This window comes from Trachypithecus francoisi, unplaced genomic scaffold, assembly GCF_009764315.1.
Source record: "Trachypithecus francoisi isolate TF-2019V2 unplaced genomic scaffold, Tfra_2.0 Lachesis_group15, whole genome shotgun sequence".
Lineage (NCBI taxonomy): Eukaryota > Metazoa > Chordata > Mammalia > Primates > Cercopithecidae > Trachypithecus > Trachypithecus francoisi.
This window is the reverse complement of record NW_022681460.1, coordinates 77,881,435-77,908,227: the sequence shown is the minus strand read 5'-3', so window position 1 is coordinate 77,908,227 and position 26,793 is coordinate 77,881,435. Positions and strand designations below refer to the sequence as shown.

General features: G+C 42.9%; 1 protein-coding gene across 8 annotated transcripts in view; it reads left to right on the top strand.

Annotated features, from left to right (window-relative positions):
* The window catches only part of ECT2L (epithelial cell transforming 2 like), a 109,703-nt gene that overhangs the window by 69,833 nt on the left and 13,077 nt on the right, over positions 1 to 26,793 (top strand). For 2 of the 8 annotated variants that reach the window (XM_033235306.1, XM_033235305.1), the window contains exons 12-19: positions 2,792 to 2,895; positions 4,884 to 5,009; positions 11,381 to 11,467; positions 16,024 to 16,238; positions 17,792 to 17,939; positions 20,550 to 20,873; positions 22,197 to 22,262; positions 24,258 to 24,346. In XM_033235306.1, coding sequence (XP_033091197.1) covers positions 2,792 to 2,895; positions 4,884 to 5,009; positions 11,381 to 11,467; positions 16,024 to 16,238; positions 17,792 to 17,939; positions 20,550 to 20,873; positions 22,197 to 22,262; positions 24,258 to 24,346 — 1,159 coding nt within the window. The remainder of the gene's footprint in view (positions 1 to 2,791; positions 2,896 to 4,883; positions 5,010 to 11,380; positions 11,468 to 16,023; positions 16,239 to 17,791; positions 17,940 to 20,549; positions 20,874 to 22,196; positions 22,263 to 24,257; positions 24,347 to 26,793) is intronic. The other 6 variants (XM_033235307.1, XM_033235309.1, XM_033235308.1 and 3 more) reach the window with 6 other exon arrangements.

Below are 26,793 nucleotides of genomic sequence, written 5' to 3'. Positions count from 1 at the left end.
CTCTGAAAGTTAAGCACCTCTTATACCCCAGCAACTATTACATAAATTGTTCTACAATGTAAGTTTATTTATTTTCTATCTAAAATATATAATTTAGTGATGGGCTCCATGGGCCTTTGCTGAGTCTATTGGACATGGTTGAATGAATTTTTCCATGCACATCCCAGCCCCATGATGGAATGATCACAGCAGAGCCCTTTGAAAACAATTTACTTCCTCCACTTTGCATCTTTTCCTAAATTAGTCCATTCTGTAAAATTAAGTATATTTCACCATCTAGGTAAAGAGTTTTTCTTTTTCTCATCTGCAACTATTCATATCTATTCAATTTTTCCCCTACTACTTTCCGCCTGACTAAAACACCGTATGAATCAAATCACCCTCTGTCTATGCCTTTCTTCTTTTCCTCTGCCCAGCTCCATATTTAAGGTCTGTTTACATAGTTACCATCTACACAAGAGCTGTAACACACAAGCGTGCATGCAGATATCTGTCAATATGTGTCCTATGTCTCTTTACATAAATGCCTCCAAAACAGGGATTTGCCTTCCTGCTTATTTGTACTACCTACTCTATCACATTTAGGAGGTGTTCAACCATTATTTAAAAATGGTTATGAAGTTGTAAACACGGAGAAAGTATTTCTCCTAGTTCTTTCTTTCTTTTTTTTAGACAGAGTTTCACTTTTGTCCCCCATGCTGCAGTGCAATGGTGTGATCTCGGCTCATTGCAACCTCCGCCTCCCGGGTTCAAGGGATTCTCCTGAGTAACTGGGATTACAGGCATGCACCACCACGCCCAGCTAATTTTTGTATTTTTAGTAGAGACAGGGTTTCACCATGTTGGCCAGGCTGGTCTCAAACTCCCGACCGCAAGTGATCCGCCCATCTCGGCCTCCCAAAGTGCTGGGATTACAGGCGTGAGCCACTGTACCCAGCCTATTTTTTGTATTTTTAGTAGAGACGGGGTCTCGCCATGTTGGCCAGGTTGGTCTCAAACTCCTGACCTCAAGTGATCTGCCCACCTCAGCCTCCCCAGTAGCTGCCACACCTGGCTAAAGATAAGAGTATTTATGAAATAATATACGTAGGCAATAAGAAGAAAATCGAAAAATAATTTTTTTTTTTTTTTGAGACGGAGTCTCGCTCTGTCACCCAGGCTTGAGTGCGGTGTCGCGATCTCGGCTCACTGCAAGCTCCACCTCCTGGGTTCACGCCATTTTCCTGCCTTAGCCTCCCGAGTAGCTGGGACTACAGGCGCCTGCCACCACGCCCAGCTAATTTTTCTTTGTAGTTTTTTAGTACAGACGGGGTTTCACTCTGTTAGGCAGGATGGTCTTGATGTCCTGACCTTGTGATCCGCCCGCCTTGGCCTCCCAAAGTGCTGGGATTACAGGCTTGAGCCACTGCGCCCAGCCCAACAATTTTTTAAATAACTGCATCGTGTTAAAAATATTTTAAAAATTAAAAGATGTCTGTGTATGTATGTTTGCATGTTATTTACTTTGGACTTTAAAATATTTATATATTTGAAGCCTGGTGCAGTGGCTCATGCCTGTAATCCCAACAGTTTGGGAAGCTGAGGCAGGTGGATTGCTCGAGCTCAGGAATTTGAGACCAGCCTGGGCAACATGGCAAAACACTGTCTCCACAGGAAAATAGAAAAATTAGCTGGGTGTGGTGATGTGTGCCTGTAATCCCAGCTACTCAGGAGGTTGAAGCACGAGAATTGCTTGAGCTGAGGAGGCAGAGGTTGCAGTGAGCTGAGATCGCGTCACTGCACTCCAGCCTGGGCAACAGAGTGAGACCCTCTCTCAAAAAAAAAAAAAAGAAAAATGTCTGAGCACAAAGATAAAGAAGAAGATAGAGGAACTTCTGTTAGGATTGAAAGTCTAACATTTAAACTTATTGAGCTCCTTTTCACATGCTCTCTCCTTATTGTCCAATTTATACATTTCATTCAATATCAGCTTTGCCAGAGTGGGCACTTTTTATATGCTAGACATTTAGATTACTTTGGTTCATTTTATATTTTATCATAGTAGAAATCCTCATTGGGTAATAGAAGTTTTACTGCTATTCTTTGCATTTTTATCCACTGAAAAACAACTGTGGGTCCAGTACGATGGCTCATGTCTGTAGTCCCAATGCTTTGGGAGGCTGAGGTGGGCAGATTGCTTGAGGCTAGGAGTTTGAGACCAGCCTGGGAAACATAGCAAGACCCCATCTCTACAATAAGTTAAAAAATTGGCTGGCCGCACAGGCTCACGCCTGTAATCCCAGCACTTTGGGAGGCCGAGGCAAGAGGATCACTTGAGGTCAGGAGTTCGAGACTAGCCTGGCCAACATGGTGAAACCTGGTTTCTACTAAAACTACAAAAAAAAAAAAAAAAAATAGATGGGCGTGGTGGCAGGCGCCTGTAATCCCAGCTTCTCAGGAGACTGAGAAAGTAGAATTGCTTGAACCCAGGAGGCGGAGGTTGCAGTGAGCCCAGATTGCGCCACTGCACTCCAGCCTAGGTGACAAGAGCGAGATTCCATCTCAAAATAAATAAATAATAGTTAAAAAAGTAAGCAGGCATGGTAGCGCATGCCTATAGTCCCAGCTACTTGAGAGGCTGAGGCGGAAGGATCACCTGAACTCAGGGAAAAGTCTGGGCAACAGTGTAAGATCCTGTCTCAAAAAAAAAAAAAAAAAAAAAAAAAAAAGCAACTGTGAGGACTGAGTTGTTGTTTTTAAATCACATTTCTTGCATAAATCAATTACAGGGCATATGGCCTTATATTTACAGGGCAGTTTATGTTTGACACCATGGGTATGACCAACATTCTGAACAACCAAGAGACTGCACAAGCTCTGGCAGATGGATTGATGGAGTTGTCAAAAGACGATTCTGTAAGTGTTTTCTCTGAAGAAAGTAAACTATGAAAACCAATATTTAAATAAATTCTGTTTGCAGTTATTATTAATTTTTTTGACTAGTTTATCCCTTTCAGCGCACAGTTCCTCAGAGAAATTACATCAGTTTATAAGAACAGCCACTAAGGGATTCTGGGCACAAGATGTGTTAAGTACACAAAACAGACAAGTAGGAAAATCTTCTAGGTTATTTAAAGTTTATTACATTGTGCCCTGTTTTCTTTCTTGTGTTTAATTTCAGTCAGAAGTGACTTTTTTTTATATATGTGTAAAACATGCTAGTGGCTTTGTATTTCACATAAACTTTACTCAACAGTGAAACCAATTCCTAGTTTGAGGAGAAACCTGAGAAAGTGTGACCCAGATGGGAAAAGATGAAGGGAAGGGGGGCTAGATGAGAGAGGAAGGGAAAGAGAACACAACAGAACAGAAAGAAGCCAATCAGTAATTCGGTTGGGGATGGGTGTAGGAGAAGCCCAAAGAAACAATTTCATCAGACACGGATCCAAGATTCTCTCTCATTAAGGTCAGTCTACACTTCAGAAAACGGTGAGAAGAAGCCAGTCCACATTTCAGAAAATGGTGAGAGGTCAGTCTCCAGACAGCTCTCACAGCCCCAAAGAGGACAGCATGGCTATAGGAAAATGCAGTGTGGCCGGGCTCACACCTTTAATCCCAGCACTTTGGGAGGCTGAGGCAGGCAGATCATTTGAGCTCAGGAGTTGGAGACCACCCTGGTCAACATGCTGAAACCTCATCTCTACTAAAAATACAAAAATTGGCTGGGCATGGTGGTAGGCATCTGTAATCCCAGTTACTCAGAGGGCTGAGGCAGGAGAATCGCTTGAACCCGGAGGTGGAGGTTGCAGTGAGCTGGGGTCGTGCCACGACTGCACTCCAGCCTATGTGACAGAGACTCTGTCTCAAAAAAAAAAAAAAAAAGAAAGAAAGAAAGAAAGAAAGAAAGAAAGAAAATGCGACGTGCAGTTTTCCATCTGAGGGGAGTCAGGAATATGAATAGGATGGAGATAGGGCTGATGTTAACATATTCAATAACCTAAATTCTCCAGTTTCCAAGGAATTCTCAAGGAGAGTCTCAAATCTTTCTCTTCCACCATCATAATTCTACTTTGTGGGTGAGTTTAACACTGTCTCTGCACACGTTCTCTCTCTCCTTATTATCGAGTATCTGCTCCTGTTTCAGTGTGGCTTCTGGGTCTGCACCAGGCATCTCTGGGCTTAGCTGTCCTGCACTGGGTGGGGGCTGCGAAGCTGCATTAGCTGTAGTTTGTCTTCTGTGAAGTCTCAGAAGCCCAATGACGAAAGGCCTTTGGCGAGTCTTGCTGATAAAATGAGCAGGGATATTCACAGAGATGCCCCCACACTGTCTCCCAAAACACCGAAGGATTACTCAGCGTGCTTGGTGTCAGTTCAGTGTACTTATTTCCACCTAATTATTTAAAAATAACCATGTATGATATAATTTGGATGGTGCTGAAACCTATAGCCTGAGAGGGAACCAAATTTGAGAGGCCCAGCATGTTTTTCCTAGCAATTCTGCTACTGCAGCCTCTTTCCCAGGCCTTCCTCTTCCCCGTGAAAGACAAGATCCCTCCTGTTCCCTTTCCTCATTTGGCCGAGGGGATGGTGGGGGCCACTTTGGTTCCAAAGATCTTGAGAGACCCTCCCATAAAACTTTGGTGTCTTAACTGGATTGTGACAAATTGTTGAGAACCAAGAGTACGTATGGTAACTGGAATATGAGATTAACTAGAAAGTCTCATGTACTGACTCGAATTGAGTACTAGTCACTCTGTTTTCTGGACATGTAAATTAATTAGGTAGAAACCTGAAATCCCTGCTAAAAAGTGTGTTCTCTCTTCTGCTGCACTGTTGACACCTGTATTTCAGACGAATGTTTTAAATGAGAATTTTTCTTGGCGGGGGGGTGGGGCATTCTTTAGGACAAACCTCTGGAATTTTTGTCATATTTTCTGCTGAAGAAACGTGGTAAAAAGATCAAAGATTTTGAAGGAAATGTTATTCCAACAAAATGTGACCCAAAGACAACGTTCAGTTTATTCATGAAGGTAAAGTTGCTGCTGAATTTTTATGACATTGCTTTTCTGTAGAGTTAGACCCACGTGATAAAGAAATTCATAAACCATTATATAAGCTCTATTGGGAAGCTTTAACTTGTCATTTCTCCAAAGAATTTTATTTTCATGAAGTATTATTAAAAAGGGTGTTTTGTAGTTTCGTAATATGAGTAATACTTAAGCCACTTAAAAGCGTGAACTGCACTATGTTAACTTGAGCAACACTATTTGGTTGTGGGGGGAAAGTTAGAAATTTGCATTTTGCTTTGCCATTTATACAGTTGAGCCCTGAGAGAACTTCAGGGAAATTTTTTTTGAGGGGGTTGAAACTAAGAATAGTTCTTTTTTTTCTTAGCTGAGATTCAAATTCATTGAAGAAAAAAAATGGGTTTAAAGTGAGTTCTGACTGGGCGCGGTGGCTCACGCTTGCAATGCCAGCACTTTGGGAGGCCCGGGCGGGCAGATCATTTGAGGTCAGGAGTTCAAGACCAGCCTGGCCAACATGGTGAAACCGCATCTCTACTAAAAATACAAAAATTAGCTGGGCATGGTGGCACGCCTGTAATCCTAGCTACTCAGGAGACTGAGGCAGAAGAATCACTTGAACCCGGGGAGGTTCAGTGAGCGGAGGTCACACCACTTCACTCCAGCCTGGGCAACAGAGTGACACTCTGTCATACATAAATAAATAATTAATAAAGTAGTTCGTCAGGCAAAAAAGAATAATTTTGCAAGTACTATATTCAGAATCCAAGCATTCTTGGTTACATGAAATAACCAGGATTCAAGAAATGCTGAGAATTATGTTGTCATTCACATAGCTGATTTCTATATAGGGGAAAATACTGTTTTAGAACCATTTTATGCCCATAGAAAAGTCACCTTTGATGTTTGAAGGCATGAGATGGCAGTCCCTAACACAAACTCATCATGGAGGGCTGTTAGGAGTAAGAGACTTATGAGCACCCCTAGCAGGCAAATGATTTGTTGCCCTATTAACCTGATATTCTGGAAGTATTTGTTAATGCTTCTTTAAAGGACAGTGCAGGGCCGGGCAGGAGCACACACGGAGGACTGCTGGTGGCAGCATCCCCTCTGCCTGCTGCCCCAAATGAACTCAGCAGCACATGACCTGCCGTCATTAAGACCCATGCTTGGCTGGGCACAGTGGCTCACGTCTGTAATCCCAGCCCTTTGGGAGGCCAAGGTGAGTGGATCACTTGAGGCCAGGAGTTTGAGACCAGCCTGGCCAACATGGTGAGACCCCGTCTCTACTAAAAATACTAAAATTAGCCAGGCATGGTGAGGCACACCTGTGGTTCCAGCTACTTGGGAGGCTGAGGCAGGAGAATCGCTGAAACAGGGAGGTAGAGGTTGCAGTGAGCCAAGATTGCGCCATTGCACTCCAGCCTGGGCAATAGAGCTAGACTCTATCTCAAAAAAAAAAAAAAAAGACCTACCTTTCTGCTGTTACCATAGCACAACCCTTACTTTAGTCCTCCCTTTTCTCCACAAAGTGCCCAAGTGGCATATTCTTCCCAATCACAAGCATCTCCCTGAGAAATGAGTCTTTATTTTATTTATTTATTTATTTATTTATTTATTTATTTATTTATTTGAGATGGGGCCTCGTTCTGTCACCCATGCTGGGGTACAGTGGCACAATTATAGCTCACCATAGCCTTGAACTCCTGGGCTCAAGCCATCCTCCTGGTTCAGCCTCCCAATGTGCTGGGATTACAGGCCTGAGCCACCACGCCCGGCCATCCCAAGAGGAGTCTAAATGCCTTGGGATATCTAAGCCCTTTACAGGCTGGAGCTGTGCTTGCTGGTTGCCCTGTCCCTAAATCGACCTTTTCAGGAAACTTCTCAAGCAGAGGGCAATTCCTCATCTTTTTAGTTCCATTCTCTAAGTATTTGCAGGCGCTAACCACATGCTAGACCTTCTGCTAAATCCTGGGACTGGGCAGCAAAATAAGACAGTTCCTGCCTTTGTGGAGGATGAGGCCAATACATAAATAGGTGGTGCAGCACGATTAGCGCCTGTTAACAGGACGCGCAGGCTGGGATGGGAATCCCGGGGTGGGAACACCAGATGGGCATTTAGTCCAGACTCTCCTTTCTGCTTGTCAGAGGCTGCCCCTTTTGTCTCATTATGCCAGCCACCATCTCTTTGAAATTTGTGGAGATAATTCTTCCCAAAAGGGTGGACATAGTCTCCATCCATCCTTTAGCCTATGAAAACCTGAAAAACAGCAGCCAGGCCTCTAATACCACTCATTTTCCCTTGGTTCACTAAAGGGAAAGATCAACACATATAACCACATTACACAGGTTCCAAATTCTTCCGAAGTCCTTTCAACATCTGCTAATTCCTGACTCCCTGGAAACTTTATTGGATTCTTTCACCCACTTTTATTCCTAAGGGTGAAGCTATTGCCTCAAACCCCAGGCATACAGATCCTAGAAAAGCCCCTCTTTGCAGCAAGAAAGCAATAAGGACAAAACTAAGGTGCTTCCTCCTCTGAAGTGCCACTCTCACGTTTGAAAGACCTAACTCTTGGTGAGAAGCGTTTCTGGGATCATTGACACCTAAGGGAACGATGACTTGGAGCAGTTCCTCTGAGGCTCTTTCTCCTCAAGTTCCTCTGCCAAATAAAATTCAAACTGAATGACGTCTTTTCAACTGGCTGTTGACCCGAACAGCTAATCATGTTCATAAAATAATGCATGAAATTTGGGCTGAAAGTTCCTTATTGCTGGAAATCAGGCCCTCTATTGCTACATTGTCTGCCTGTAATAAAACTGGAAAAATGCAAAACTCCTTAATGCCTGGAAATTTCTATGATTTATTTTAATTGAATTAGAAAAAATATGTATTCGATTCTCATTTGATTCTCTACTATTAACACTAAAGAGCTTGGGCACAAAGCCCACAAAAGAAATGCAGAGACCTCTAGGAGGAAGAACCACAGCTAAATGTCAGTGTTGAATTAGGATAAAAATAGAAAAGCTGATTTTCCTTACATTAGGGTTTATTTTTAAAACTGGATATTCACTCAGAAGCCTCAGGAGACAAAGGAGGGGAAAGTGAAAGCTTCTCTAAGATAATTGTTTTAAAGACCCTTCCAGGCCGGGCGCGGTGGCTCAAGCCTGTAATCCCAGCACTTTGGGAGGCCGAGACGGGCGGATCACGAGGTCAGGAGATCGAGACCATCCTGGCTAACACGGTGAAACCCCGTCTCTACTAAAAATACAAAAAACTAGCCGGGCGAGGTGGCGGGCGCCTGTAGTCCCAGCTACTCCGGAGGCTGAGGCAGGAGAATGGCGTAAAACCCGGGAGGCGGAGCTTGCAGTGAGCTGAGATCCGGCCACTGCACTCCAGCCCGGGCGAAAGAGCAAGACTCCGTCTCAAAAAAAAAAAAGACCCTTCCAGCCAGGCTCAGTGGCTCACGCCTGTAATCCCGGCACTTTGGGAGGCCAAGGTGGATAGATCACCTGAGGTCAGGAGTTCGAGACCAGTCTGGCCAACATGGTGAAATCTTGTCCCTACGAAAAACTCAAAAATTAGCCGGGCATGGTGGCAGGTGCCTGTAATCCCAGCTACTCAGGAGGCTGAGGCAAGAGAATCCCTTGAACCTGGGTGGCAGAGGTTGCAGTGAGCCAAGATTGCAGCACTGCATTCCAGCCTGGGCGACAAGAGCAAGACTCCATCTCAAAAAAAAACACAACCCTCCCAGAGAGGCTTATGTAATAGGGATTATCTGTCAAATCCAGGACTGTGTGTGTGTGTGTCCATCCATGTGTCTATCTATCCATCCACCTACCTACCTACCTATCATCCTGCTGCCCAGTGATTATTTGCTCCTGGTTTTTGTCTGCCTATAATGTTTACACTGATACCATGCAACCATGGTGATGGCTGGCCGCCAGAATTGTAATTGTTCCTGAACTCTACCTGTCATTTTCACAACTATTTCTGGCCCCTAATCCAGGCAGCTGAGTGTTTGCTGGCAGTAGCATCAGCAATGACTAGAATGTCCCTGGAAAATAGTGTCTGCCTATGCTCCATCCTAGAGAAAAATTCCTAACATGTTCTCCGAGCTTTTTTTTTATGGTCTTCCTTATATGTCCTGGAGAGCCAAGGCAAAGACCCACCAACCCAAAATGATTGTTGTCTTATAAATGTGCAAAGTTTCTGCCATGTTACTTCCTCTGAATTCATCCATAAAAACTAAGTATAAGGTAGCATTGGAATCTAAAATTAAGGTGTAAAAATTCTGGCAATTAAACATATAATATAAAATGAGTGACCTTGCCAATTTTAGGTTCGAACAAAATTACTACGCCAAATCAATGTCCTATCCACAAAGAAAAAATTATATTTAAAAAAGTAAGTTGCTGCTGAGCCAGAATGTGAAACAAAGCCCAATTGTAAGTGAGCAGGTTCTAAAATAGCCCAGGTGGTCTGGGGGTTCCATGATGACACCTGAATTTTAATGCATAAACTTTCATGTGAGCTGTGTAGTCAGGTGATCTCCCAGACAGATGGCTCCCTTATCTGTGAGATCCACAATACAATTGTGTGCTGTTTGCGTTATCTTAATCTTGGCCCAACTTGAGAGTTTTTGTTTTTGTTTTTTGAGACAGCCTCACACCATCATCCACGCTGGAGTGCAAGATACTGGCTGGGCACAGTGGCTCACGCCTGTAATCCCATCACTTTGAGATCCCAAAGCAGGAGGAGCACTTGAATTTGAGACCAGCCTGGGCAACATAGTGAGACCTTGTCTCTAAAAAAAGTGAACAAAACTAGCCAGGCATGGTGGCGTGTGCCTGTAGTCCCAGCCACTTGGGAGGCTGAGGTGGGAGGATCAATTCAGCTTGGGAGGTGGAGGCTGCAGTGAGCCAATATTGCACCACTGCACTCCAGCATGGGTGAAAAAGTGAGACCCTGTCTCAAAACGAAACAAAAACAAAGTAGGTCTCCTCCCTCTGCCCAAACCATAAGTATGGATACATGCCAGGCTGATATGAGACAGCCACAGAGCAGAGGACAAAAGAAATCATTAGAAGACTCCCTGGAGCAGACAGGAAGCACCTAGGCTCAGGCGGGACCTCCTGCCATCTAGGACTAGAGCTAGCTGGCTGCAGCTTTGCAGACCTGGGTTCTTCTGCAGAGGCTCAGGCTGCCAGAGCAATGTGGCATCTCCAAAATAAAAATTTGTTTTTGCCTCAGTAGAGTAAGGTAAAAGGAGGTTTGGTTACAAATTGAAGTTATTCTTCCAGCATCATCCCTGAACATCCAAGGGTTGCCATTGGTAGTTTCGTCTTTGATGAAGAAGGCAGCAATAACGACAGCTGACCATGCTCGTCCCTCAACATAAACACAGGACCATTGCTCTGTTGCTAGGGTGGACCCTGCGGTGCTGCAGGCAGCAGGGGTGCGGTGCTGCAGGCAGCAGGGGTGGGGGTGGAGGGCTTTTTAAAAAAATGTGCTAAGTTTTCGGGAGGCCACAGTAAGAATAGTTAACAAGGTAGTGAAGAAAGAATAAGCCTTATTTAAATATGCAGGTCTAGAAAGGGTATGCAAACTGTTTTTGACACATTTTCACTTGGTGGAAAAAAAAGGAGTGAGTTTTGTGAGCTTTTCCTTCTGGATCTTAAAAATAAAATAACCTATTTGCCCTCAACTGAGAAGGAACAGAGCAGAGCTGAGGCAGAAGCCTCTTACCTAGCCAGGCTCGGTGGCTCACGCCTGTAATCCCAGCACTTTGGGAGGCCGAAGCGGGCGGATTACCTGAGGTCAGGAGTTCCAGACCGGCCTGGCCAACATGGTGAAACCCCATCTCTACTAAAAATACAAAAATTAGTGGGGCGTGGTAGCGGGCCCTGTAAGCCCGCTCCTCAGGAGGCTGAGGCAGGAGAATCACTTGAACCTGGGAGGCGGAGGTTGCAGTGAGCCGAGATTGTGCCATTGCACTCCAGCCTGGGCGACAGAGTGAGACTCTGTCTCAAGAAAAAGAAAAAAAAAGAAGCCTGTTATCCAGGAATGTGTGTGAGTATCTAAGCCTGGGAGGAGCCCCAGCCCAGCATGACTCCCCTGGCTCCCAGGGAAGAGGGAGCTTTGCTGGATTTAGTTTTCAAGTATTATGTAGTTCAAAGGAAGCAAAGGCTATTTTTAAAAAACATAAAATTTAAGAGTGGCATACCATTTGCAAGCACTTAACTCATTGTGTGTAGGGAACACTGTGGTTGGGGCTGAAGGCAGAGGCTTCTGAGGGCCTCCTGCGGGCACAGTACTGAGTTTTCAGAGATGCCAAGACCTGCCTCCAATAACCAAGTTTCTATTCAATCTTCAGGAAAGAAGTGTTGTAGAAGACAATTCTTGGGACACAAAGTCCAGGCTCAGCAAAAATGATTTAAATGTTGAAGCACTGATTAATCTGGTAAGCTAATTATTACATAACGTAAATTTACCATTGGTTTTGCTCCAGACAGTGAATTTTCAGCCTTTATTCTGGTTAGTTATTTGTTTTCCTTGAAAATTTTCCCTTTGGGGGATTAAAAGAAAAACCTCAAGTATAATTAGAGATAATTCAGCTGGCAGACTTATTTTTCAAATAAGCCCTGGACTGAAAAGAAGTTGAGCCAGAAGGACAGCAGTGTAACCATCTTGGAGCAAAACCAATCTGTATGTTACTCCCTGACTTTCTTCTATGATACTAGGAGGTCTTTTAAAGAAATGGCATGGGGACAAAGCCTCACAGTTTCTAATTAATCTACCAACTTACAGTCTGACTTCAAAAGTTGAGTCTAATGAACACAATGTCTAGGGCTCGTCTTTCTATGTCAAAGGTAAAGTGTGGAGGAAGTTGCAGCCTCGGCAGAGGCCAGTCCCATCCTGTGTAGCCCAGGGCATGGGCACGTTGTTTTGTTTTCTTCAACACACAAACATACTTATTATCACCTTTCATTTTCAAAATCCTATAAAAGACACATTCCTAGCCACATTTGATAGACAAAGGACTAGAGTTAAGAAAAGTTACATGGGGGAAAAAAAGTCAAATGACTTCCCTAAGGCCAGACAATTGGGCAAGAAAAATCTTAAGTCCTGCAGCCCTGAGCTCAGACCTGGGGCTCTTTATCCACCCCAGACACCCTCGCTGTATCCATCTGCTGCAGACAGCGCAGGCTGTGGAGCCCCAGGACATGGGTGCCCACTCACCCCAAACCCATCCCTAGGAACACCCAGGAGGAACGTGTTGCATAGAGCAGGGGATATGAGGGTATCTCATCTGACTATTGGTAATAATACCTGACAGTGGTTTCCAGATAACAACCAAAGGTTTGACAATGAAAACCTTAGTTCAAAATGATTATAAATGTTGGATAACTCCAATATTTAAAAATATATACATATAGAAATACACATATAATATTTAAAAAAAAGTATATGGGCTGTAAGCCAACTGACAAGTGGGATGCAGATGTATTTTTTACCTCATTAGATATGTCTAAATAGGTAGTCTATACAGACCATGTGTTGGGAAAATAAGAAGAGTTTGGCAGCTCATGCTTGCAATCCCAGCACTTTGGGAGGCCAAGGTGGGTACATCGCTTAAGCAGAGGAGTTTGAGACCAGCCTGGGAAACATGGCAAAACTCTGTCTCTACAAAAAAAAAAATACAAAAATTAGCCTGTTGTGGTGGCTACTCTGGTGGCTGAGGCAGGAGGATCGCTTGAGCCTGGGAGGTCGAGGCTGCAGTGAGCCGTGATTGCACCACTGCACTTCAGCGTGGGTGACAGAGGGAGACCCTGTCTCAAAATAAAAAACTGAAAAAAAGAAGAGTGTGTTTATAATATTTCAACTACAGTGAGTTCTCTCATTTTTCTCTTAAGTTATTTTTACATTATAATTCCAGTTAGTGAAATTATGGTTAACGCATCTTGGTGAAGATCACATAGCATTACACATTTTTTCATTTTAAACAAGACACTTATTTAAACAACAGGGTGCTTGACTTGAAGGAAAAACTATCTGGGAATCATTTTTATCAACTAATTGATCCTCACTTAAAGACAGATTGTCCTACATATAAGAGGTAGGAACAGAAATATTATAAAATTTGCCCTTCATGTTACAATGATAAATGAAAAACATTAGAATTCTCCAATTGAACAAGGTATGCAAGGATTTATATATATATACACACACATACATATATATACACATATATACATATATACACACACATATACACATATATATATGACTATTGGTAATAATACCTGACAGTGGTCTCAAGATAACAACAAAAAGTTTGACAATGAAAACATATATATATATATATATATATATGTGTGTGTATATATTGCTGTTGTTAAAACAATGAGAGCAAAATAACAGATTGGAATATAAAGATAACCGCTGAATGTGCATCCCACGAAGGGAGAAAACAGGTGTTTTTTTTTTTTTTTTTGAGATGGAGTCTTGCTCTGTCACCCAGGCTGGAGTGCGGTGGCACGATCTCGGCTCACTGCAACCTTGGCCTCCCAGGTTTCAGTGATTCTCCTGCCTCAGACTCCGGAGTGGCTGGGATTACAGACATGTGCTAACAGGTCTGGCTAATTTTTGTATTTTTAGTAGAGACAGAGTTTTGCCATGTTGGTCAAGCTGGTCTCGAAATCCTGACCTCAGGTGATCCAGGTGCCTCGCCCTCTCAAAGTGCTGGCATTACAGGCATGAGCCACTGTACCTGGCCAAGGAGGTCTTTTCACAGAAGCATTTTTCCCCTTCTCATCTCCATTTGTGTTGATCAACACGTACCATTAGCCACTAATTTTTAAAAAAATCCTTGTGCACATTCATCAGTTAACCTTATGTACAATAAAGGAATGGTGAAGGAAATGAAAGAACAGAGAAAACTATCCTGTAATAGTTAGGATGTAGTGGAACCAAATTGCAGTTGAGAATGTGCCCTTGGTCTGTAAGAATAGCCTCTGGCGTAAAGTAGCGGGTTCTCTTTTTACTGGACTCCTCCTTCTGCTGCTGAAACACATCAGTTGCATCTTTAACCTCCATTTCCAATTTTGCAGGTGTTTCTGTTTCACGGATTGGCCATCTGACAAATTGGAATCTGATCCACCTCACTGACAAGCCTTGCTTGTCATTAGTTTACTAAGTGTACTAAGTAAGCTAAGTTTACTTAGTTTACTTAGTGGTTATTACTAAGTAGTGTATGCCTGTTAATCTTAAATTGTACCAAGGAACCATCCTGCCCACCACCTTAAAATTAATGTGAGCAGTTCTGACTCCTTCCTTGAGCTTTCTGTTTACCATGGTGAGTGCTGGAGTTACCTCAGGTCCGCACTGAATGAGAACACAAGCAGCACCAGGAGTGGCAGAAGCAGTATTGTCATATTTTATTGGGGGCAGTGTGGGGTATACTTAGGGCTGAAGGGAAAATAATAATCCTAGGCTCAAATTGAAGGACATTATGTTTTTGAAATTTAGATATTATAGATTTTCTGGTATAAAGATGCTCATTTTATAGCTTTTGAAACATGCAGATAAAAGAGAAAAAATATCTAGTACCAGCAATAAAAAGTAATGTCTCTCTCCATATAAACATAGCACACACAACCTCAGGGTATGGAATTTCTTTAGGCCAGTGTATGATTTTCACCTCTGCATTAAAAAATAAAACAAGAGCCTGGGCATGGTGACTCACACCTGTAATCCCAGCACTTTGGGAGGCTGAGGTGGGTGGATCACGAGGTCAAGAGATCGAGAACATTCTGGCCAACATGGTGAAACCCTGTCTCTACTAAAAATACAAAAATTACCTGGGCATGGTGGCATGCACCTGTAGTCCCAGCTACTTGGGAGGCTGAAGCAGGAGAATCACTTGAACCCGGGGGGCAGAGGTTGCAGTGAGCCAAGATCGTACCACTGCACTCCAGCCTGGACTAAAGAATGAGACTCCATCTCAAATGAAAAAAGTAAAATAATAAATAAATAAAACAAGAGTTGGAAATATAACATAGCACATCTGGCAACCTGGCTAGCCAGGAGAGATGGGCTCATAGCTCCAAGTCTATCCTTAATACTGAAGTTAGATCCTTAATACTGAAAGAAGAGCATATGCTTCAGATTTTTCATATGTCAGTTGGGGAAGCAAATTAGCTAATAATAAAAAGCTGTCTTCACCTGTTCATGCTGCTGCAATAGAAAACATGAGACTGGGTAATTTACAAAGAACAGAAATTCTTTATGAGGCTGGGAAGTCTAAGATCAAGGTGCTGGCATCTGTCAAGGGCCTTCTCTTGGAGTACTCACATGGTGGAAGGCAAGAGAGGACCAATTCCCTCTGCCAAGCCCCTTTCTAAGGGCACCTGATCCCATTCATGAAGGAGGAGTCCTCATGACCCAGTCATCTTTTCACGGCTCCACTTCTTAATACTGTCACATTGGCTACACCTGAATTTTGGAAGGGACACATTCAAACTGTAGCAGAGGGCTAGCTCATTTCAGTTCTTCTATTTGCAGGATAATCAATAAAACACTACTTGGAAAAAGAAATAGGAAAACAAACAAGGGTAGACAAGCCAAAGGCTTCCTCACTAGACTGTAACCTCCATGAAGACAGGACTCTGTCTTGTTCTCATCATTACATGGCCAGCACCAGCATAAGACACCTAATATTGATTTGGATGGACAGATGGATAAAAGTAAATTTTCGAACTGCCTTCCTTTAGATCCAAGATTAAAATTCCCCTCTCTACTTGGCCATCAGGCTGGCTTGATATGAGGGGCTCTCTGATGATACTGGGGACAAGTGATGGACAGCGGGGTCCTCCACAGCCCCCTATGAAGTCCCCTTCAACCTGAACAGCACAAACCAGCAAGGGGTGGTGGGGGGGAGTTCTCCATGTAGCTGCCTGACTGCTCAGCACTTCTACTTCTCCATCACTGACTTGAGTTCTTAACACTTCTCTACAGGAGAGAATACTCCAGAAGGATTCAGCAGAAAAGCGAACTAGAGTTGTCAGGGAACTCTTACAGAGTGAGAGAAAATACGTGCAGATGCTGGAAATTGTGAGAGATGTTTATTTCGCACCATTGAAAGCAGCACTGTCATCAAACAGAGCAATTCTGAGTGCTGCCAATATCCAGATCCTTTTCTCTGATATTCTACAGATTTTAAGTCTTAACAGGTAAATCCTGAATATGTATTTTTTTAAGTATTCATTGTGCACTGAGAAGAGCCCATACTTTCATGTTTCTAAAGCTGCATGGAGGTGCAATGATGCTCTGCCCCTCTTAGGGACCCTGATTATAGCAGAGAGATCGTCATCACATTATCTACTGGGCTGCAACCAGTAGTAATACCCAACGACACCCCTTCCCCGGTTCCTAGCCATGGTGCCAGGAGTGGTGTTCAGGACCTAGGCTTTTTGTAACCCTGCGGTCCCCAAACTTTTTGGCACCAGGAACCAGTTTCATGGAAGACAATATTTACACAGACCAGGGGTGGGGGGAATGGTTTCGGGATGATTCAAGCACATTACATTTATTACGCACTTTATTTCTATTATTATTACATTGTAATATATAATAAAAGAATTATACAACTTACCATAATGTAAAGCAGTAGGATCCCTGAGCTTGTTTTCCTGTAACTAGATGGTCCCATCTTGGGGTGATGGGAGACAGTGACAGATCATCAGGCATTAGAGTCTCATAAGGAGCTTGCAACCTACATCCCTCGAATGTGCAGTTCACCACAGTGTTTGCACTCCCATGAGAATCTAATGCCACAGCTGATCTGGAGCTCAGGCAGTAATGCAAGCAGTAGGGAGCGGTTGTAAAGATCAATGAAGTTTCACTGACTCAACCGCCACTCACCTCCTGCTGTGCGGCCGGGTTCCTTACAGGCCATGGACCAGAACCCATCCACAGCCTGGGGGTTGGGAATCCTTGCTGTAACTAATAGACGGTCCGTGCAAAAGACAGCAGGAAGGAGGAGAGCCATATACTCATTCTTAATCAGCAATGTTCAGTTAAGCAATGGGAAAAAACCAGAAGGATTTAATGGGATTAAGCCACCAGGACACTTAGCTTAGAAAGCTCAAGCTGGGGGTCAATTTAATAACAACATATTTTCAAGTGCCTAACATGAGAGAGAAAAGTGATCATTTCTGCCTGTGGTAAAGGGAGGCAACCTGAGTATGTGCTTCCCTGATGGTGACTCTCTAGGTAACTTGGAACAAGTTCCTTCCTCTCAATGGGCCCCAGTTCCTACAGTGAAGAGGTTGAACTAGGCCTCTTCCAGTGTTGAAGGCCTCTGATAGATGAATGAGGGATTTTCTTAGAGCCCTGGGGAAATGGGCCAAGCAGGGACTATGGCATTCCCTGTTGAAGACAGTGGAGCACTCCCCTCTAAAAACTGTAACAACTTTCACCCACCTGCCTATCTGGAGGCAAGAGACTGGGACATCAGGCGGCGGCTGTATCGTGGCCAGTGTGTGGTTCTGACTCAAGGAACTGAGGTGAAGAGGTGGGATTCTACCCCAGCCAACCTACTCCTTCATGTCCCAGTTCCCTTTCCTGTCAAATCTGCACTTCTCTGTGTTAAGAAGAAATGACTTGACCAAAACCCTACTGTAAAGGACTAGGCTAAAAATGCCCGTGCTGATGACAATGGATATTTGGGTTTGTAAGTTATCTCAAGTGAATATTTCATGCTTATGCTCTTCTCATATCACAGGCAGTTTCTAGATAACCTGAGAGACAGACTGCAGGAATGGGGCCCAGCTCACTGTGTGGGAGAAATAGTCACGAAGTTTGGAAGCCAGTTGAACACATATACCAATTTCTTCAACAATTACCCTGTCATTCTGAAAACTATTGAGAAGGTAAATGAATTTCAATCCCATCATTCTATGAGACCTGAGCTAGAAAGGAAGTTATGTGTGGAACCCGAAAGACCAGCGTTAATAAGAAAGGCTTCTCTGCTCTTCGCTCCCAGCTCTCTTCCCATACTGTGACCTCTGAGGACAGGAACCCTGACTTAGGGGCTAGCACAATATTTGACACCTAGCATTGCCAGGAACTGGTTCTTGAACTGAACTCATCCTCATACAAACTACCAGGGTTTCACTTGCCCCAGATACACTCAGCTTACAGGAAAATGCTCCACAATTGAGCTTGGAATCCACTCTGCTACTGCAATCCTGTGTGTCCTTGACAAGTTCACTCTCTCATGTAGAAAATTAATCATCCACAGTTTTTTTGGAAGAACAGTCAATTTCTGAAATGTCACTAGGAAGTAAGGAATGCCTTGATCTTACATTTTCTAGAGAGTAAATTATTAACAGTTTTCCCTGTTGCAATTTCTGACATTATTTAATCTGAGCAGGAATATCCAATTCCCTTCTGTATCACCTGCTGCTCTTGTGGGGATACCTTCTGATGGGAATAAAATCCCTCTTTTTTCCCTCCTCATTTGGTATCGAAAGCCTAGAAAAGGCTACCTTGTCACATGGCAGCACACTTCTGCCAGAGTCCACTGTGACCACTCATCTTCACTGAGGCCTGCAGGAAAGGCCTGTGAGCTGGGAGGCCTCTGGAGGGCTCCTGCCCTTGACAGCTTCCTTTGTAGTATTCCTTCCACCCTACCCAGGGAGTCTAGTCACTGCTGGATAACTTGATGATTCAACAGTTACATAAATAAGGTAGTTTCATAGGACTGACCGTGGAGACAAGAATTGGAGCAAAGCATCACATGGTATCAGGAACACACTGGTACCTAAATTTTTTTAGCTATAGATAATGATGCCTATTTCACTAGCACAGTGTGTGTATACAAGTAAGTACTTAGCTTAAATGTTAGCTATTTAGTTGTGGGGTTTGAGATAGGGTCTCCCTCTGTCACCTAGGCTGGAGTGCAGTGGCATGATCACAGCTCACTGCAGCCTCGACTTCCCCAGACTCAGGTGATCCTCCCACCTGAGCCTCCCAAGTATCTAGGACTACAGGCATATGCCACCACACCTGGCTAATTTTTTTGTATTTTTTTGTAAAGACCAGGTTTCACCATGTTGCCCAGGCTGGTCTTAAACTCCTGGGCTCAAGCAATCCGCCCAACTCTGCCTCCCAAAGTGCTGGGATTACAGGTGTGAGCCACCATGCCAGCCAATGTTAGCTATTAATATGATTGAAATCCATAAATATTTCACTTGGTCTTAGCCGAAAGTCTGAGAATGAAATCGTGAATATTTGATTTCTAGAAGTTAGCATTGCCAACATCTTTTAGGCATGGAAAAGGAAGTAACCTCACAGGTGATTTAATAGTGATAAATGAATACATTTTAAAACAGATAAGGTGGGCGGGTGGCTCACACCTGTTATCCCAGCACTTAGGCCTAGGCAGGCGGATCACCTGAGGTCAGGAGTTCAAGACCAGCCTGGCCAACATGGCGAAACCCCGTCTCTACTAGAAATACAAAAATTAGCTGGGCATGGTGGCGGGCACCTGTAATCCCAGCTACTTGGGAGGCTGAGGCAGGAGAATCGCTTGAACTCGGGAGGCAGAGGTTGCAGTGAGCTGAGATTATGCCACTCTACTCCAGCCTGGGTGACAGAGTGAGACTCTGTCTCAAAAAAAAAAAAAAAACAACAAAAAACAAAAAAACAGATGTGAAGTACAGTGGAACACCTGTATAATAAACATTACTTTGGAAAACATAATTAACAGAAGCATTAAAGGTGAATACCATTAATAGTCAAGATCTTACTACACTGAAATAACATTTACTGTGTGACAGCCACTTTATGGATAGGATTTTTTTTTTTTCCACACCACAAGCATTAGAGATGATATCTATGTTACAGACGAGAAAACTGAGGCTCAGAAAAGTTAAGTAATTTGATAAGGTTATATATTCGATTTATTCTCATTCAAATCCAGGCCCACCTGGTTGCAAAGTACATTCTTATTTGTCTATACTGATTAAGTTCAATGAATAGGGCCAGGTCTATGTATAATTAAAACACATTTTTTTTTTTGAGACGGAGTCTTGCTATGTCGCCCAGGCTGGAGTGCAGTGGCACGATCTCGGCTCACTGCAAGCTCCGCCTCCCAGGTTCACGCCATTCTTCTGCCTCAGCCTCCCGAGTCGCGGGGACTACAGGTGCCTGCCACCACGCCCGACTAATTTCTTGTATTTTTGGTAGAGACAGAATTTCACCATGTTAGCCAGGTTGGTTTCAATCTCCTGACCTCACGATCCGCCTGCCTCGGCCTCCCAAAGTGCTGGGATTACAGGCATTATAGCCACAGCGCCCGGCTGACACACATTCTTAACATATTAGGAAGACACCAATGGCACTACTAATAGTCTAATTGGTTAGACATCGATGTTGCCCTTTTGCTCCAGGCATTCCATAGATCACGCTTGCTCAGTGGAACAGTGGACTTTACAACTATCTCATAAAGTTTTGACAAAATAATCCTCACCTTTTAGTGCAGAGAAATGATACCAGCATTCCGAACTTTCCTGAAGAGGCATGATAAGACCATTGTTACCAAAATGCTGAGGTATGTTCTGAGGGAGAGCACAGCAGGGACCCCCCAGAGAGGGCATTCCTGGGCCTTCAGAGACCAGAGTTCCCTTCTCTATGCCTCATACAGCCTGCCGGAACTGCTGTTGTACCCATCCCGAAGATTTGAAGAATACCTTAATCTTCTCTACGCTGTCAGGCTTCATACCCCTGCAGAGCATGTTGACCGTGGGAACTTGACCACTGCAATTGACCAAATCAAAAAATATAAAGGTTATATAGATCAGGTTGGTTGCTGATAAGAATCTGCGTCCTTTAAACATGTTACAATGCCTTTGTGATACTCCCACTCAAAGATCCTGAGACACCTTATCTTCTTGTGGGGTTCTTTGCTTTAAAGTCTTTCATCCTTTTAATGCTAAATCAATAGTGCGTTCAGTGATTTCCAACACTAAGGGCATCTATTCTAAGCCAAGCAACATGAGACAATGTTTTCAGATATTTGTACAAATACAATAAAATTTTTATGAAAGTTTGAAGAATAAAGTATTTGGACTGATTTTTTACACAACTAAAAGGCAAAAAAAAAAAAAAAAAAGTAAAATCCTTTGTTTCTGAAAGTACTTTTTGTTTTTGTTTGTTTGAGATGGAGTCTCGCTCTGTCGCCCAGGCTGGAGTGCAGTGGGGCGATCTCGGCTCACTGCAAGCTCCGCCTCGCGGGTTCAGGCCATTCTCCTGCCTCAACCTCCGCAGTAGCTGGGACTACAGACGCTCGCCACCACGCCTGGCTAATTTTTTGTATTTTTGGTAGAGACCGGGTTTCACCGTGTTAGCCAGGATGGTTTCAGTCTCCTGACCTCGTGATCCGCCCGCCTTGGCCTCTCAAAGTGCTGGGATTACAGGCGTGAGCCACCGCGCCCGGCCTCTGAAAGTATTTTCAATGCATTAATTAACTTTCCTGCCTCAGTGAGTACGATGGTCATAATTATTATCTGAAGAGTAAGTAAGCACCTTGGAGTACAGTACTATCATTCTGAAAATATTATTGTATTGTGCATACTGTAAATAGGCATCTGGGATGAATGTAAACTGCTAACATATTTTTCCATGAAGATACTTTTTTGCATCCAATTTTGTCACTTGCCTTTGTTTTAAAACATTGGGTACAGAGAATTGAATTTTTTTTTGAGACAGAGTCTGGCTCTGTCACCAAGGCTTGAGTGTAGTGGTGTGATCTCGGCTCACTGCAACCTCTGCCTCCCTGGTTCAAGCAATCCTCCTACCTCAGCCTCCTGAGTAGCTGGGACCACAGGCAGGCGCCACCATGCTTGTCTAACTTTTTTTTTTTTTTTGTAGAGATGGGGTTTCACCATGTTGTCCAGGCTGGTCTTGAACTCCTGAGCTCAAGCCATCTGCCCATCTCAGCCTCCCAAAGTGCTGGGATTACAGATGTGAGCCACTGCACCCAGCCCAGAAATTGGAAACTTTCTATTATAACATATGAAAATACCAAGTCCTGTATCAAGTGCCATAAAATATTTTAATCTATTTCTTTTATGAATAAAAATGTCACAATTTTAGTTTGCCTAAAAGTACTTTTTTTCCCCTAGATGAAGCAAAACATAAATATGAAGGATCATCTGTCAGATATACAGAGAATCATCTGGGGATGCCCTGTACGTATTCTTAGGAACTTGCTGTATCTCATGCTCATGAATACAACCTCCAATCATTGGCAAAAGGAGACCTACAGACCCCAAGGCAGCTACTATTTGTGGAATGCCTGCTACGTGCCAGGCACTGCCACGCCCTCCCATTTCACATCTTTGTTATCTGCAAGGTTGCTCTATAAGAAGGGGCACAAGTGAGCCTGCCCCATCCCATAACTTTTCGATAGTCTTTGTTCCTTTATTGGTATTACTGTGATCACGATGCCCTTTGAGGAAAGGGGCCATGTGTTCTACTTGTTTTTTTTTTTTTTGAGATGGAGTCTCGCACTGTTGCCCAGGCTGGAGTGCGTGCAGTGGTGCAATCTCAGCTCACTGCAAGCTCCACCTCCCAGGTTCAACCATTCTCCTTCCTCAACCTCCCAAGTAGCTGGGACTACAGGAGTCCACCACCACGCCTGGCTAATTTTTTGTATTTTTAGTAGAGATGGGGTTTCACCATGTTAGCCAGGATAGTCTCGATCTCCTGACCTCGTGATCCGCCTGCCTCGGCCTCCCAAAGTGCTGGGATTGCAGGTGTGAGCCACCATGCCTGGCCGTGTTCTACTTGTTTTCTATCTCCCCGAATATGGTACCTGGTGCAGGATTCTGCACCCTGATGGTATCTGAAAAAGCTTTAGAAGGCCTCTGTTAGCAACCTGTTAACCTATAGAATATCATCTGGCCCCACGCTCCCTTATCTCTTACAGTTTCCCGAACTTCTTTATAATTACAGGACACAGATCTACTCACGATTCTCTAATGTTAACTTCTCTTCACACATTTGTGCTTTGCACATACTCTTTCTTTTCTGAAATTGCTTTTCTTTCCTATTTCACTGGATAAACTCCTATTCATTCTAACTAGTTCAATCATCATCTCCTTTGCAAAGTTTCCCCCAGCATTTCCAGCTTTAAGTGGCTTCTTCCTAGGGATTTTGCATCCCGAATATCCCTGATAACATTTTACTGCAATCCTTTATTCATGAAATTGGGAGCTCCATCATGTGTGAGCTATGATTTACTTGCCTTCTCATGTCTGGCACATAGGAGGAGCTCAGGTTGTGAGTTATGTTGAATTAAAGTATCAACTGATTAGAAACGTTATTTTTATTTAGTTAAATTGGGGAAGCAAGATGAAGTTGTTTTGTCATAACTTTGGGCTGCACATTTTGTAGGAAAAGATAATTGAGGTTGATTGGATTGCAAAGATCCAAATTCTTGAAACTCACAGAGTCTACGAAACTCTCTGGATCACTGTTCACACCAAGAACTCATCCTCATGACTAGATCAATATAAAGGCTTGACTTCTTATTCTGTACCAATTCATTCACTTCTTTTTCTTTCTTTTTTTTTTGAGATGGAGACTCATTCTGTCACCCAGGTTGGAGTGCAGTGGTATGATCTCGGCTCACGGCAACCTCTGCCTCCAGGGTTCAAGCAATTCTCCTGCCTCAGCCTCCCAAGTAGCTAGGACTACCGGCATGCACCACCACGCCCAGCTAATTTTTTTGTATTTTTAGTAGAGATGGGATTTCACCATGTTGGCCAGGCTGGTCTCCAACATCTGACCTCAGGTGATCCGCCCGCCTCGGCCTTCCAAAGTGCTGGGATTACAGGCGTGAGCCACCGCGCCCAGCCCACTTCTCTTTCTGAATAGCTCCCTTCTTATCCCCCCACCCCAACTTTGTTTTTGATATTAGGAAAACACTTACAAATAAAACTATAATTTCAGTAGTTTTAAAACTTTGACAAAAATTACTTTTTTTCCCTTAAATATAGTTTTCTTTGTCAATACTGTGGTCTTTCTAAGAAAATCTGTTTCATAAACAGTGAAAACATTCACTTTTTCATGCTTGAACTGTGTTTTAGTTAACATTTGCATATTCTGGGATATAAAATGGTTTGCAGTAGTAAGTTTTTTTATTTAAAAAATTTATATGTGCTTCTGTTTTTGATTTATAGACTCTATCAGAAGTAAACAGATATCTAATTAGAGTACAAGATGTAGCCCAACTTCATTGCTGTGATGAAGAAATAAGTTTCTCTTTAAGGTAAACAATAGTTAACTATCCTAAGGCTGTGGACACCTTCCAAGCAGGTGACTGTCTTACTCATCCTGTAGCTCCAGCATTCAGTACAATGTCTGACACAGTAGGTTTGAAATGAATCTGTGCATTAGACTGAAAAGTTACAGACAACTTCCTCTGAGATAGTGTAGGGTATTTTATCACCATGTTCGCATTCCAGCCAGCGACTGGGTAGAATGGGAGAAGAAAATTGTCCCTGCCAGGACCACAAACTCCACATAAGCAGGCATTCTAAAGGTTGGTCATTTTTCTTTCTTTCTGTCTTTTTTTTTTTTTTGAGATGGAGTCTCACTCACTGCCGCCCAGGCTGGAGTGCAGTGGTGCAATCTCCACTCACTGCAGCCTCCGCCTCCAAGCTATTCTCCTGCATCAGCCTCCCTGAGATTACAGGCACCCGCTGCCACGCCCAGCTAATTTTTGTATTTTTAGTAGAGATGGGGTTTCACCATGTTGGCCAGGTTGGTCTCAAACTCCTGATCTCCAGTGGTCCACCTGCCTCGGCCTCCCAAAGTGCTGGGATTACAGGCATGAGCCTCTGCACCCGGCCACTTTTCTACTTAGCTAAGCTCCAAGTGTTGCAGGATTTTCACACCAATGATCTGCTCAAATGTAAGAAAGAGAGGACCAATTTATTATCCTCAGATAGTTATTGAGGTCAGTTTTTAACAAGACCTTACGCTATTTAGTTTGCACGATGCTCAGAGTAACCTAAGAAAAAAAGATGGAAGGATGCTACTTTTTATAAATTAGTATCCCCTTTACTCCTTTAGAACAAGGATAGGCAAAGTTTTCTGTAAAGGTTCACGTAGTACATATTTCACGTAGCAAAGATTTTGCTGGCCAAATGATATCTGTTGGCAACTACCTAAATTTGCTATTGTAAAACAAAATCAGCTCTATCAATGATGCAACACATAACAAGTGATACATTATTGATAAACCGTACAAGATATAAATGAACAAACATGACTATGTTCCAATTAAACTTCATTTACAAAAACAGGTGTGGGCCATAGTGTGGTGATCTCTGCTTTAGAAAACTGTTCATCAAACTATGAATAAAATACTAGAAATAAATAACAAAATAATTAATAGAATAAAATAAAATTATATTCTCATTCTTCCTTTCTGTATGTAAGTTTGATTTTCAGTATTAATGACAAAGAGTGACTCAGCAAACAGCAACCAAAGGGACAGGAATTAAATCCTTTAATTTGTTCAACTCCAATAAGTGTAATAAAAATTGATTTGTTATTTCAATGAATATTTCAACAAATGTTCCTCAACAGCACAGGGTAGCAGGGTAGGTGGAAGAAATCAGTCCCCTCACCTCCATCCTTACCTAGACTAGATCTTTTTTTTTTTTTTTTTTTTTTGAGACAGAGTCTCACTCTGTTGTCCAGGCTGGAATGCAATGGCTCGATCTTGGTTCACTGCAACCTCCATCTTCCAGGTTCAGGCAATTCTCCTGCCTCAGCCTCCCAAGTAGCTGGGACTACAGGCAAGCACCACCATGCCCAGCTCATTTTTTGTATTTTTAGTAGAGATGGGGTTTCACCATGCTGGCCAGGCTGGTCTTGAACTCCTGACCATGTGATCCACCCACCTCGGCTTCCCAAAGTGCTGGGATTACAGGCGTGAGCCACCATGCCTGGCCTAGACTAGATCTTAAATGAAAATCAAATCACACAATATGTCACTTTTCTCATTGTCATGACATTTTTGTTTTCTTTGATTTTTTTTTTTTTTTTTTTTTTTTTTTTTTGGCTTGTAGCAATAGAAAAAAGCTACAATGATGGAAAGAAACTACCTACCAAACCAGCAATTCTAAACACATTCTTTGGTAGAAGACATTCTGTGATGATTCCAGTTTTTGATTATTAGATTATTCTACATTCATGTATTCCTTTTCAAACACTCTTCCTTTCTTTACGTAAGTTTGATTTTCTACATCATTTTCCTTCTCTCTGCAGAACTTCTTTTAACATTTCTTAATGTTCTACTAAGGTCAATGAATTCTCTCAATTTGTGTGTGTGTAAAAAATTTATTGTTCGAAGGAAATTTTGCTGGATACAGAATTTTAGGTTGGTGGTTTTTTTCTTTTAACACTTTGCTTATTTCATTCCACACTCTTCTTACTTACATGGTTTCTGAAGAGAAGTTCAGTGATTTTTATCCTTGTACTTCTATAGGTAATATAAACCAACAATACAATTCTAAGCCTCCCAACCGACTGAATGGACTCCTCCTCTCAGCCAAGGGGATTCCAAAGTAAACCTGAAAAACTAGTTCAGGCCACGATAGGAAGAGGGGATTGGATATGCCTCATTATACTCTCCTCTCTTAAGTATTCAGGCACAACTGACCCAAATTAACATTGAAACAGAGATCTTAAGACTGATAAAATGAA